This window comes from Schistocerca piceifrons, chromosome 1, assembly GCF_021461385.2.
Source record: "Schistocerca piceifrons isolate TAMUIC-IGC-003096 chromosome 1, iqSchPice1.1, whole genome shotgun sequence".
NCBI lineage: Eukaryota > Metazoa > Arthropoda > Insecta > Orthoptera > Acrididae > Schistocerca > Schistocerca piceifrons.
The window spans coordinates 120,269,950-120,284,707 of record NC_060138.1 but is presented as its reverse complement, the minus strand read 5'-3'; the positions used below and the strand labels follow the sequence as shown (position 1 = coordinate 120,284,707).

Genomic DNA, 14,758 nt, shown 5'->3' with positions numbered 1-14,758 from the left:
CGGCTTGGCTAATGACTGTTCTGAATTGTTGAAACACAATGTCGCATCTTCCACTGTTGACATGACTGTATGGGCACATGCCGAAAGCCAGTTTTTCTTTTTTAAAAAAAAAGAAAAAGAAGAAAAAGGAAAAAGAAAGGGAGAACACCTTTGAGTACAGTTCGTTTTTGCCTGAAACCACCATTTTATTACTTTTATTTTGAAGTACCAGCGCCTTTCGCGTGAAATCACAGCTGCTACTGCAAGACAGACGTCTGGTGGTAAGTGAGGTTCTTTTACGAAGGTAGTGCATTGTATCAGTCACAACGTTCAAAGCAATAGTGGGCGCAGTGACTGTTCTAAGTGATTGTAGGAGATTGTGACCTTTCTTTTATAGTGACATTACTGAGGTTATAATGGACGGCGAAACTGAGTATATCTAAATTTATTCTAACATAAATCGGAGTCAGATTACTTCTTTTATGAGTGGTTTCCAAATGAAACCATTGGGACAGTATGTACTTTCGTTATAAATTTATTAAATATTAGGTCCATTTTTGGTTGTTTCTAGGTTGGTGCATAACGTCGTAGCGTTTACCATAAGTTTAATAAACACAACAGATACTAGTAACAGAGACTTCAATCATCAACCGTATATTCTCCTCCACTATTTACGACAGCTTCCCAAGGCTGGGTTAACTTGTCGATTTCGTGACTGTAGAAATCACATGGTTCTGAGAACTCGTCGAGCCACTTTCGGAGAGCATTTTCAGCCGGAAAGGATGTTCGTTGAAGGTCTTTCGGTAGAGAGCGGAAAAGATGAAAATCTGAGGGCGCAAGGTCAGGTGAACAAGGTGGCTGCGGAATGACTACCCAACACAACTCCTGTACAGTGTTTCTTGTCAGTCTAGCGGAATGTGGGCAGGCGTAACCGTGGGGCAGCATCACTTACTTCCTGGTCGTTGTTCGTGGACTGTGTCTGCAGGACGTCTCACTTGATGGCAATACGTGTCAGCAGTGATGGGTATACGTTGTGGAAGCAATTCGTACTACACCGTCGCTGTTCCAGCAGATGCATAACATTATTTTTTTGTGGATGCGTGTAGGCCTCTGTACGGGAAGTTGCTGATTTGTTTGGGCACAACCATTCCTTTGTTTTTCTTACGTTAGCGTAAAGACATAATTTTCCGTCACCAGTACCGATTTTTTTTTTTTTTGGTCATCAGTCTACTGACTGGTTTGATGCGGCCCGCCACGAATTCCTTTCCTGTGCTAACCTCTTCATCTCAGAGTAGCACTTGCAACCTACGTCCTCAATTATTTGCTAGACGTATTCCAATCTCTGTCTTCCTCTACAGTTTTTGCCCTCTACAGCTCCCTCTAGTACCATGGAAGTCATTCCCTCATGTCTTAGCAGATGTCCTATCATCCTGTCCCTTCTCCTTATCAGTGTTTTCCGCATATTCCTTTCCTCTCCGATTCTGCGTAGAACCTCATCATTCCTTACCTTATCAGTCCACCTAATTTTCAACATTCGTCTATAGCACCACATCTCAAATGCTTCGATTCTCTTCTGTTCCGGTTTTCCTACAGTCCATGTTTCACTACCATACAATGCTGTACTCCAGACGTTCATCCTCAGAAATTTCTTCCTCAAATTAAGGCCGGTATTTGATATTAGTAGACTTCTCTTGGCCAGAAATGCCTTTTTTGCCACAGCGAGTCTGCTTTTGATGTCCTCCTTGCTGCGTCCGTCATTGGTTATTTTACTGCCTAGGTAGCAGAATTCCTTAACTTCATTGACTTCGTGACCATCAATCCTGATGTTAAGTTTCTCGCTGTTCTCATTTCTACTACTTCTCATTACCTTCGTCTTTCTCCGATTTACTCTCAAACCATACTGTGTACTCATTAGACTGTTCATTCCGTTCAGCAGATCATTTAATCCTTCTTCACTTTCACTCAGGATAGCAATGTTATCAGCGAATCGTATCATTGATATCCTTTCACCTTGTATTTTAATTCCACTCCTGAACCTTCCTTTTACTTCCATCATTGCTTCCTCTATGTACAGATTGAAGAGTAGGGGCGAAAGGCTACAGCCTTGTCTTACACTCTTCTTAATACGAGCACTTCGTTCTTGATCGTCCACTCTTATTATTCCCTCTTGGTTGTTGTACATATTGTATATGACCCGTCTCTCCCTATAGCTTACCCCTACTTTTTTCAGAATCTCGAACAGCTTGCACCATTTTATATTGTCGAACGCTCTCTCCAGGTCGACAAATCCTATGAAAGTGTCCTGATTTTTCTTTAGTCTTGCTTCCATTATTAGCCGTAACGTCAGAATTGCCTCTCTCGTACCTTTACTTTTCCTAAAGCCAAACTGATCGTCACCTAGCGCATTCTCAATTTTCTTTTCCATTCTTCTGTATATTATTCTTGTAAGCAGCTTCGATGCATGAGCTGTTAAGCTGATTAAGCGATAATTCTCGCACTTGTCAGCTCTTGCCGTCTTCGGAATTGTGTGGATGATGCTTTTCCGAAAGTCAGATGGTATGTCGCCAGACTCATATATTCTACACACCAACGTGAATAGTCGTTTTGTTGCCACTTCCCCCAATGATTTTAGAAATTCTGATGGAATGATATCTATCCCTTCTGCCTTATTTGACCGTAAGTCCTCCAAAGCTCTTTTAAATTCCGATTCTAATACTGGATCCCCTATCTCTTCTAAATCGACTCCTGTTTCTTCTTCTATCACATCAGACAAATCTTCACCCTCATAGAGGCTTTCAATGTATTCTTTCCACCTATCTGCTCTCTCCTCTTCATTTAACAGTGGAATTCCCGTTGCATTCTTAATGTTACCACCGTTGCTTTTAATGTCACCAAAGGTTGTTTTGACTTTCCTGTATGCTGAATCTGTCCTTCCGACAATCATATCTTTTTCGATGTCTTCATATTTTTCCTGCAGCCATTTCGTCTTAGCTTCCCTGCACTTCCTATTTATTTCATTCCTCAGCGACTTGTATTTCTGTATTCCTGATTTTCCCAGAACATGTTCGTACTTCCTCCTTTCATCAATCAACTGAAGTATTTCTTCTGTTACCCATGGTTATTTCGCAGCTACCTTCTTTGTTCCTATGTTTTCCTTCCCAACTTCTGTGATGGCCCTTATTAGAGATGTCCATTCCTCTTCAACTGTACTGCCTACTGCGCTATTCCTTACTGCTGTACCTATAGCGTTAGAGAACTTCAAACGTATCTCGTCATTCCTTAGTATTTCCGTATCCCACTTCTTTGCGTATTGATTCTTCCTGACTAATGTCTTGAACTTCAGCCTACTCTTCATCACTACTATATTGTGATCTGAGTCTATATCTGCTCCTGGGTACGCCTTACAATCCAGTATCTGATTTCGGAATCTCTGTCTGACCATGATGTAATCTAATTGAAATCTTCCCGTATCTCCCGGCCTTTTCCAAGTATACCTCCTCCTCTTGTGATTCTTGAACAGGGTATTCGCTATTGCTAGCTGAAACTTGTTACAGAACTCAATTAGTCTTTCTGCTCTTTCATTCCTTGTCCCAAGCCCATATTCTCCTGTAACATTTTTTTCTACTCCTTCCCCTACAACTGCATTCCAGTCGCCCATGACTATTAGATTTTCGTCCCCCTTTATATACTGCATTATCCTTTCAATACCCTCATACACTTTCTCTATCTGTTCATCTTCAGCTTGCGACGTCGGCATGTATACCTGAACTATCGTTGTCGGTGTTGGTCTGCTGTCGATTCTGATTAGAACAACCCGGTCACTGAACTGTTCACAGTAACACACCCTCTGCCCTACCTTCCTATTCATAACGAATCCTACACCTGTTATACCATTTTCTGCTGTTGTTGGTATTACCCGATACTCATCTGACCAGAAATCCTTGTCTTCCTTCCACTTCACTACACTGACCCCTACAATATCTAGATTGAGCCTTTGCATTTCCCTTTTCAGATTTTCTAGTTTCCCTACCACGTTCAAGCTTCTGACATTCCACGCCCCGACTCGTAGAACGTTATCCTTTCGTTGATTATTCAATCTTTTTCTCATGGTAACCTCCCCCTTGGCAGTCCCCTCCCGGAGATCCGAATGGGGGACTATTCCAGAATCTTTTGCCAATGGAGAGATCATCATGACACTTCTTCAATTACAGGCCACATGTCCTGTGGATACACGTTACGTGTCTTTAATGCAGTGGTTTCCATTGCCTTCTGCATCCTCATGTCGTTGATCATTGCTGATTCATCCGCCTTTAGTGGCAATTTCCGACCCCTAGGACAAGAGAGTGCCCTGAACCTCTATCCGCTCCTCCGCCATCTTTGACAAGGCCGTTGGCAGAATGAGGCTGACTGCTTATGCCGGAAGTCTTCGGCCGCCAATGCTGATTATTTATCAAAATTTAGGTAGTGGCGGGGATCGAACCCGGGACCGAAGACGTTTTGGTTATGAATCGAAGACGCTACCCCTGGACCGACTAGAGTACCGATACAGGGTAGGAATGGTCGGTGTTTTTCGCGAGCCAATTGATGACGAGCAAACAGAGATGCACATCTGGCCGCCCGCAGATTTTTGTGAATTTGGCGTAGAACATACGGTACCCATACACCTTCCGCATTGCAAGCAAATGTCGCACGATGGTGGAGTAAAAATGGGAATGTCGTGTGGCTAGGGCCTCCCGTCGGGTAGACCGTTCGTCTGGTGCAGGTCTTTCGATTTGACGCCACTTCGGCGACCTGCGCGTCGATGGGGATGAAATGATGATGATTAGGACAACACAACACCCAGTCCCTGAGCGGAGAAAATCTCCGACCCAGCCGGGAATCGAACCCGTGCCCTTAGGATTGATAGTCTGACACGCTGACCACTCAGCTACCGGGGCGGACGATGGTGGAGTGATCACAGTTCATCACATTTACCTGTTCTCGGGTACTCTGACGTGCATGACTGTGGATTAATAAGTTTCATCAAAGCCCTACTACCCTCATCGTCAGTTTCGCATTGTGATCTGGTGCCTCATTTCCATTCTCAAAAGTCCCTCAGAGTAGTACACAAATACCATCACATTAACGCACCTTAATAGATACCGGACACTCATATTTATTACATTGTAGGATTCTGATTAAATAAATGAGATGAAACATCGTAAATATCTCCGCTGTCTCATAAAACTCAGTCACACACATCTTCAAAACTGCAACTCACACGTTTGTATCCAGAGCTGATTCGAGAATATTTTTCAACACATACGACACATGCCTATCTGCCCCCCCCCCCCCTGCCTTTTTTTCGGGCTCTAAAATGCTGTCTAAGTCTGGTGAGCGTGGAAACGAGTTTTTTTGGTAAGTTCTACGTAATCATTCCATTATAAAGGAAATAAATCTCTGTATCTTATTCCAGTGCTAAATATTGAAAGAAACAACGATTAATTAAATATTGAAAGAAACGATTAATTTCCATTTAAAATGGCTCCTGAGATTTGTAAAGGCTTTAACGAGAGCAGAAAGAACCAGACCTACTGTGCTATTGCAGTATCAATAAAACTGTGCTAAGAATTAAACTGGGTGGAAGGCATGAAAATATAAAATTTGGTTCTCTTTTTTGGTTTAATAATGTAACTTTTTGACAACATAATTTTCCATCAGGAAAAAATGGGATATCTAGTGTTATGTTCGCTTATTAAACAATAGACACTGTTTAACTGCGTAAATCATATCTTATTCGTGAAGAAAGCTCACCAGTAAGTAGTGAAACTGTATAAAATTTTTCGTTAAAGTATTTGAAAACTCATTAACACAGTCAAACTTTTTGTGTGTGCAACTGAAAGGGATAATATATGGTACAAATGGCTCTAAGCACTATGGAAATTAACATCTGAGGTCACCAGTCCCCTAGACGTAGAATTACTTAAACCTAACTAACCTAAGGACATCACACACATCAATGCCCAAGGCAGGATTCGAACCTGCGACCATAGCGGCAGCGCGATCCCGGACTGAAGCGCCTAGAACCGGTCGGTCACAACAGCTGGCTGGGATAACATAAATTTGTGTGTGATACGAAAGAGAAATCACGGGTGGAGCGCTGGATTCGACTACACGCAAGTTTAAACTGACACGCACGTCAAATGAAAGTGCACTGACGGAGAAAAACTGCAAGTAGCTGTGCGACATAAAAGACAGCTGGTACGCGCGCTTCTACATCTGGAAAATGACGTCTATTCAAATTTCGCACCAGTCACGTAAGAATGGCGCTAGTAGCGACACTATGAGGTTGCGAATCAGGTTTGCTGTAAATATATGCTGTAAAGGCTGTGAGCGTCCCTTCCCACCTCCTATAAGTCCCTTCAAATCCTTGAACGCCATGCCCTTCGCCTCACCTATCACATCTGTCTCCCATCTCCGAAGCGGATCCTTTATGACTTGATTCCTTTCCCACACCTCCTCCTTTTCCTCGAACAGATACGGATCCTTTACACCTCCCGCAAGCTTCATCCCCCCCCCCCCCCCACCACCACCCGCTTGTCCCTTCCATCCTCTCCCACCCCATCCCGCTGTTGTGCCTGCACTCTTGCGTCCCACCTGCTCTCCATCTTCACACTCTCCACACCCTTGCCCAAGGTGGCTTCCGCCAACTCCCCCTTCCTGATGATTTCCCCATTCCCTTCATATACCCCTCCTATCAGATCTAATCCTCCCCTTCTCTTACTTCTCCCTTTTCTTCCAGGGCTCCCTCTCTCCTTCCTCACCTTCCTTTCTCCCCCCCCTCTCCTCCTCCCTCCCAGTTTCCCGCTCCCTCCCCCTCCTCCCTCACCAGGCTTCCACACCCAACCCTACCCTCTCCCCTCCCCTAACCCACCCTTTCTCTCATTGGCTTCTTCCTCCTTCCTTCCCCCCTGCCTGTCCCCTCCCCCCAGTGGCAGCCCCCCCCCCTTGTGTTCAGTGTTCTCAGCACCAGAGGTCGTTGCCAGTGTTTTGTGCAACAGTGTTTTCGTCATTACTGTGCGTCAGCGTTCTCTTCGGTGTGCTCCTTCATTCCGTGGACAACTGACTGCCTTCGTTTGTGTGCTCTGTTGACCTTGCTTATGTGTCATGTGCCGTGCACCGAACGTTTCCATCACATTCTCTTGTGTACCAACTGTTTTTAACATTCATGTCGATCTGTTTTTATGTCTTCTTGTACGATTTCTGTTATCCTATAGGCTGAAGAGCGGCGTCTATAAGCCACTGCCAGCCCCCCTTTGTATCAAAGGAATTTACAATAAAGGAAAAAAAAGAAGCTGTGAGCGTTAGTTTCTTTGAGACTGGACGTGATGAGTTGATGTTAGTCAAGAATGCATTTAAGGAAACAAAGGCGCCATTATCAGTACCTCACTGAGTTTGAGCAAGGTCATTTAACAGTGTTACAAGAAACCGGCTGATCCTTCAACGGTATTGCAGAAAGACTTGACAGAAATGTAGCCACTGTGCACAACTGCTGTCAGCGGTGGTCAAGAGAATATACGGTCGCAAGAAGACCGGGCTCCAAACGGCCAAGTGGCACTGCCGAGAGGGAAGACCATCGTGTTCGGCGTGTGGCTCTGGCGCATCGTACTGCATCTGCAGCAGCAGTGTGAGCAGCAATTGGCACCACAGTGACACAGCGAACTGATACAAATCGGTTGCTTGAAGGACAGCACCGAGCTAGACGCCCTGTAGCGTGCATTCCAGTATTGTTCGTTTGTATGGGTCTCTTACCAGTTGGGTCTGATTCAGGGGATTAAGAAGGTCCAAAGAAGAGCAGCAAGATTCGTGACTGGTACATTTAGCCATAGCGAGATCGTTACAAATCTCATAGAAAGTTTAAATTTTAGTAATGTTTCACAGAATGTCTTGTTACGCCCACCACAAAAAATTGTAACAACATCTATTGATTGTTAATGATTAAAGTCTCCTCCGATTATTACAGTATGATTGGAGAACGTTCGTACTAGCGAACTGAGATTTTCTCCAAAGTTTTTGATTACGCTAGGAGGAGAGTTTGGTGGTCGATAGGAGGATCCAATTATAATTTTTTGCTTATCTCTGACACTGACTCTTGCCCAATCAGTCTCCCGTTAGTTCGTCCAGTCTTAGAGTATTGTTCGTCTGTATGAGACCATTACCAGTTGGGTCTGATTCAGGGGACTGAGAAGGTCCAAAGAAGAGCGGCAAGATTCGTGACTGGTACATTTAGCCAACGTGAGATCGTTACAAATCTCATAGAAAGTTTGAAGTTTAATAATGTTTCACAGAATGTCTTGTTATGCCCACCACAAAAATTGTAACAACACCTATTGATTGTTAATGATTAAAGTCTCCTCCGATTATTACAGTACGATCTGAGAACATTCGAACTAGCGAACTGAGATTTTCTCCAAAGATTTGATTACGCTAGGAGGAGAGTTTGGTGGTCGATAGGAGGATCGAACTATAATTTTTTACCTATCTCTGACACTGACTCTTGCCTAATCAGTCTCCCATGCAGCTTCATTTCCTATGTCGGTGGATTTGAGTTTATTGCCTACTGGTACAAATACAATACCTCCAATTCCCATTAGCCTATCCTTTCAATGTATTCTTAAATTTTCCCCAAAAATGTCACAGCTGTCAGTTTCGGTTTGTAACCAGCTTTTTGAGTTCTTTATTGTGTGAGCTTCAGTGCTTTTTAGGAGCGCTTCAAACTTTGGGACATTCTTGCGAATGCTTCGGAAGTTGACCACTAGGTTACTAGGCAACTGTTTTTTCTATTTGAGTAATCATTTTGTCAAAGAAGGCGTCAGTATTCGTGCAGCCACACATACGGCACATTAGATCGCTCACACAAAAGATGCCACGCTACATGAGATACAGGAGATGTTCGGTCATGACCATATGCAACGCAATCGACGATTTGGAGATTACTACAGCTAATGCAGTTGGTGCCTAAGTTATATTGCGGAGCCCCTCTGTGTTTTGTGGATGTGTAATGAATTTTACCTTTGCCAGAGTTGATGAATAATGTGGTATCTTATGACTACAGTATCAACAAGTCAGTTGGAATCAGTCAAATCGTACAAATACCTGGTTGTAACACTTTGTAGGGATGTGAAATGGAACAATCTCATAAACTCAGTCGTAGGTAAAGCAGGTGATAGACTTTGGTTCATTAGTAGAATACTAGGGAAGTGTAGTTAGTCTACAAAGGAGATTGCTGGCAAATCATTTGTGTGAGACATCCTAGCATATAGCTCAAGTGTGTGGGGGGACCTGTACCAACTAGGAATAACATGAGATATTGAATGTATGTGGCAAAGAGCAGCACGAATGGTAACAGGTTTGTTTGACTAATGGGAGAATATCACAGAGGTGCTGAAGAAACTGAACTGGCAGACACTTGAAGTTAGATGCAAACTATCCTGAGGAAGCTTATTACAAGAACCAGCTTTAAATGATGACTCCAAGAGTACACACAACACCCTGTGTATCTCTTTGATGGACTGTGAGGTCAAGATTAAATTAATTACAGCACACATAGGGGCATTCTTTCTGTGCTCCATTGTAAATGGAATGGGAAGAAGCCCTAATAATGGATATAGATAGTGTCCTCTGCCATGAACTTCAGCGATTTGCAGAGTATTGGTGTAAATTTAGACAGAATTTTTATTAATTGTGGATTTTTCATAGACTTCCAGAAGTGATTTTTCATGATTCCGCTACACTTCTCTAATGGTCACTTGTAGCTTTCTGTGACTGATTACAGGAGACAATACTAGGACCTTAGCAATTGCTATGACTTACTTATGTTTAGTTGTCGCAAACTTGCCCCCCTCACTCTCTCTCTAAACAAACTCTTACAGATGCACATGGCAAGAGTAAGGAGGCTAATGGTTTAAAAGAACAGTAAATGTTGAAATATTCTGAATTTACAGCAAAGAGTTGGTATTCCAACATTTCTGTGCACTTTATAGCTACCTATCTCACCATCATCATCTTTGTTTCAAAGGTTTGGCTATTCTTGTTCGAAACTTACAAACAGGTAATATCTCTTTTCCCATTTGATTTTTAGTTCAGGATCTTCTGGGAATTCTATGACCTGGCATTCTCATGAGGTATTGTTTTTAATTTTCATTATGCTTTTGAATTGTTTTATTCTTGTTGAAGATATTTAATTATGTTCTGATATCTTCATTTCTAGTCATGTCTTGTCTTGTGCAGCCCTTTGTCCTCCATAGGGAACCTCATCTCTGCTGTTTGACCTTTATTTTTGACACCCGGTTTTCACTTCCATAGCATAAGACAGGAGCCGCCATCACTTTATACAATTTTATGGTGCTCTCATTTTGTATTTAATGGCACAATCTTCTACTAATGATACCACACATAGCTTGCAAAATGTGAATTTTCTTTTCAGTATCAAAGTCAAAATCAAAACTTATGTCGTAGCCTATGTGGGAGATCTGAGAGACCTGTTCTAAAAGTGATCTAAAACGATTTTCTATCTGAGTGGATTCTTTTCTTGGAATGCCATTATTTTTGTTTTATTACTACAAACATTTTTTACTAGAGACCAATAAAGATGTAAATAAAGCAGAGAAGACACTATTGAACTTTTCTGTTTGTAGTATGCACCTTTAAACTTTGTAATGTCATTATTTATGTTTCTGATGGACATATTGTTTTCAGGCAACCGATGAAGAAGTGGAAACAGCAATAAATACAGCCCTAGAAGCTGGTTACAGGCACATTGACACAGCTTATGTTTATATGAATGAAGCTCCTATTGGGAGAGCTTTGAAGAAATGGTTGGATTCAGGAAAGGTCAAAAGGGAAGAATTGTTTATTGTGACAAAGGTAACATTACAGCCATCATTGATCTAACCCTACAGTATCTCTCATATTTGTGAGTTTGCTACTGATAATTGCTTACCTAATTAAATGCTCCTTTATAAAACGTGTGGTTTACATGACTAAAAAAGCTTGTAAGAAAAATGTATGTAGTAAAATAACTCTATAATCTTCCAGCTCACATATAAAACCTCAGTATGTATCAGTAAGGACTGTAGTTATGTAAATATGAAACAGCAGCAGTAGATAAGCAGAAGATGGATGTATCTGGCCCAAAATAGAATTTTTCAAAGTAACAGCACTTCTGTTAGTTAAAATGTTTATTTACATTGTTTAATTGTCTATTGATAATTTGTATTTATTTACATTGTTTAGTTGTCTATAGCTATTTTGTGTTCTCTTTGTGGTGAGGAAATTATAAAATATACCATAAGCTAGAGATACAACAATAACTGTAAATTAATGAAAATACCTGTCAGCTGCAATTACCATTACTATAGACAGCCCCTACAGTCCATTTGCATGCCCACAAAACCGTGCTGATGTTGCTCAATACTAACCTTTGGCCTTCTCTGCAGAAATGATTTCATTAATGACAAACATGCAACTTTGATTTATTTTAAAATTTTCATTTTTCATATATTAAATATATTCTTAAGGGGTGTAGCTTTCATATAAAATTAAACTTATGAAGACATGAAAATCTTGTAAACTTCTGTTGCATTGTAACTTTTTTCCCCCTAGATAAAAAGGTAGCTAATATTTTCTTACTTTCAAGTAGTACTTGAATGAGCATTTGTACTCTCCGAAAAGACTCCTTAGAGACTGAAGACTCCAGACTGGTTTTTAATAGTTAATGAATAGTGGTTAGAGTATGTTTGGCTGACAACTGTAGTAAAGAGCCATATTTACTTTAAGAGCGGAGTTCGAGATGCCAAGATTGTATAATAGTTTTGACATGACAAACATGAGTGACAGCTGTAGTAAAGAAACAGTATGTGAAGGCAAAGAAAGAGAGACTTAAAAGAGCAGACAGGACATTTTTGTGGTGTGTATGAAAGAAATATCTCCTCACAGAAATCTTCCAACTGCACTAACACCTGTAACTGAAGGGGTCTTTAAGACCCATGTAAAAGCCTGTCATATGACTCTGTGTGGACTGAAATGCAGCTGTACAACAAACAAATACAAGATGAATTTGGCTCAAAATTATGAGCTCATATAGTGTGCCTGTGCTGAAGTCTCCAGTGTTTCAGTTCTGACTGGATTTTAGGTACAAACAACATGCAGTGCATGAGGTGATTCACAGGGTAACAAGGTGGCACAGTAAACACATATGGATGGCGTTAAATATTCATGGATCATTGGTAGATTAGGTGCGTGAGATATGCTAGGAGCTGAGTGTCATCTGAAATGTTGTTTTATGTCCCAAGAGGAGGCATAAAACATTCAGTGGTAGTATGTACATACAAATGATTCATCTCGGAGCCAGCATCATTGCTGTCTTAAGTCTGAAGACACTCAACCGAAATAGTATCTGTTAGATACATCATGGCAGCCTTTGGGCTACACATCTTCCATAAGAATCTATCTTGGACTTTTAGAAATTACTGTTGTATGTTTAGTGTCCTACCAGATGCATTTCCGTTGTACAAAAGCATTACTTGTGTCAATTAATATATGAATCAAGGAATAATGGGGTGCTTGCCTATTCAAGATGAGTCAGATATCTACATCTATTATGGAGAGAGATGCTGAGTGCCTACTGTCTAGGACATCCATATGACATTTTACAACCTGGCTGATATTGTGGAAGAATTGATATGGTGGTACCAGGGCTCTTGTTTGGGCAGCTTCATGTGTACTGTTGTGACTGTGCTCCTTAGGAATGACCTCATGGGATGGCATTTCAACCTTTTGCATGATGTAAACGGGCCTTGGTTTCGTTTGGCAGATGATAATGCAGGGGAAAAATGCCTTCAACATGAAAAATATAGTTGATATAGAGTGGCCAACTTACTCCCTGACCTTAACCCAAATGAACATGATTGCACTAGATTCGGTTTTTGTTCCATAGACCCAAAAATGAGATGATTCTCATGGGAGTGGAACATGCCAGGAAGTATAACATAAAGAACACAGAAATCTGAATATAATACTCACTTCCCTGATCATTTGTCAGAAGACTGTCAATATATGTGAATACATTATAGTAAACTGGAACTGCTAATATTTACAGAACTAATACAATGTCAGAATGAAACATAGTTCTGTACTTTTAATAAATTTATTGTACACAAAATACGTAATCTTAACTGTTGTGACCAAGTGCCATCAAAACTGAAATCTAACAGACAATTTTTCTTAAGTTGTTCTAACAGCCCTGTTAAGATATTCGTCTATAGAGCAGAAGAAGTTGCCTACTAAAAAGTCTTTCAAACTCCATATAAACTATGTTTATCCAGAACCAAGGTTTTAGTGGTTACTGGCAATTTATTGAAAATGTGTGCCCCTGAATATTAGACCCCTTTCTGGACCAAGGTAAGTGATTTTAGGTCTTTACAGAGATTGTTCTTGTTCCTAGCATTGACACTATGTATTGAGCTACTAGTTGGAAATAGAGACATATTATTTGCAACAAATTTCATTAAGGAATCAATATACTGAGAAAGAGTGGCTAGAATACCCAGTTCAGTGAACAGGTTACTATATGATGTTCTTGAATTTACACCACAAATGAGTCTCACTCATTACATGCTTTTGCACTCAAGAAACTTTTGCTTGGTTTGATGAGTTGCCCTAGAATGTGATCCCTTATGACATAACAGAATGAAAGTAAGTATGCAAGTTTTTTTGTATTTATATGTTCCATGTCTGACATCACCCACATTTGCAAACACAGACTTGTTTAGGCACTTCAGCAATTGTATGGTATGGCCTTCCCAACTGGGAGTTGTAATCCTGACACTGTCGACCTCTTCTACCTGCATGTCTTCATATGTTATACACATACCAGAAGAAAATATCTTCCAGGTTCTGAATTGCATATAGTGAGTCTTTTCAAAGTTTAAAGGCAGTGAATTAGTTTTAAGCCATGTATTAATTTCCGTGAAAATTTGATTAGCAGCCATTTCCAAATCTGTATTTGACTTGCTATTTATTGCAAAGTTTGTATCATCTGCAAACAAAACAGAATTAGCATCTGGAAATGTAAAAAATGAGAGGTCATTAATGTTCACAAGAAAAAGCAATGGATCCAAGATGGAACTGTGAGGAACAGAAACCGCATGTGTTCGCAGTCAGATGAAGACTGATTGCTTACTCCACAGGTATCTTGTAATGACACCCCTTGTTTCCTGTTAGTCAGGTGTGACTCAAACCATTTTGCAGCACTGCCAGTGATGCCAGAATATTCTAATTCATTTAAGAGAAATCTGTGATTCACACAGTCGAAGGCTTTTGACAGATTACAGAAACTGCCAGTAACCCCTAGTTTCTTATCTAATGAATTAAGTACATTCTCACTGTGCATGTAAATGCAGTCAGATATATATACCTTTGGTTTTCTTAGTTCTCACTCTGTTCATGGTAAATTCTTTTGATGCCTTACTGCAGCTGCAGTTTGGTACAGATATGCAATGAAGATTGATATACGCTTTTGAAGAACCTTGCCAAAAATAACATCTTCAGTCTTTTTCTGTTGCTTCCTCATTCAGCCCTTAATGAACTGCAGAAAGGATCCTGTCAAACACACTAACACACAGATTCCAGCTCAGATTCCTGGTGCATAAAATAGCAGGAGGATACATACCAGTCACCTGTTCCCAGTTCCCATATTGACTGCCTTCCCCTTCAATGTGAGGTGGCACATTGGTTAGCA

At 40.9% G+C, this 14,758-nt stretch overlaps 1 protein-coding gene across 1 annotated transcript in view; it reads left to right on the top strand.

The window, feature by feature from the left end:
• LOC124794194 (aldo-keto reductase family 1 member A1-like) overlaps positions 1-14,758 on the top strand; it is a 143,414-nt gene that overhangs the window by 91,326 nt on the left and 37,330 nt on the right. Inside the window, exon 2 of the mRNA XM_047258079.1 lies at positions 10,717-10,884. Coding sequence (XP_047114035.1) covers positions 10,717-10,884 — 168 coding nt within the window. The remainder of the gene's footprint in view (positions 1-10,716; positions 10,885-14,758) is intronic.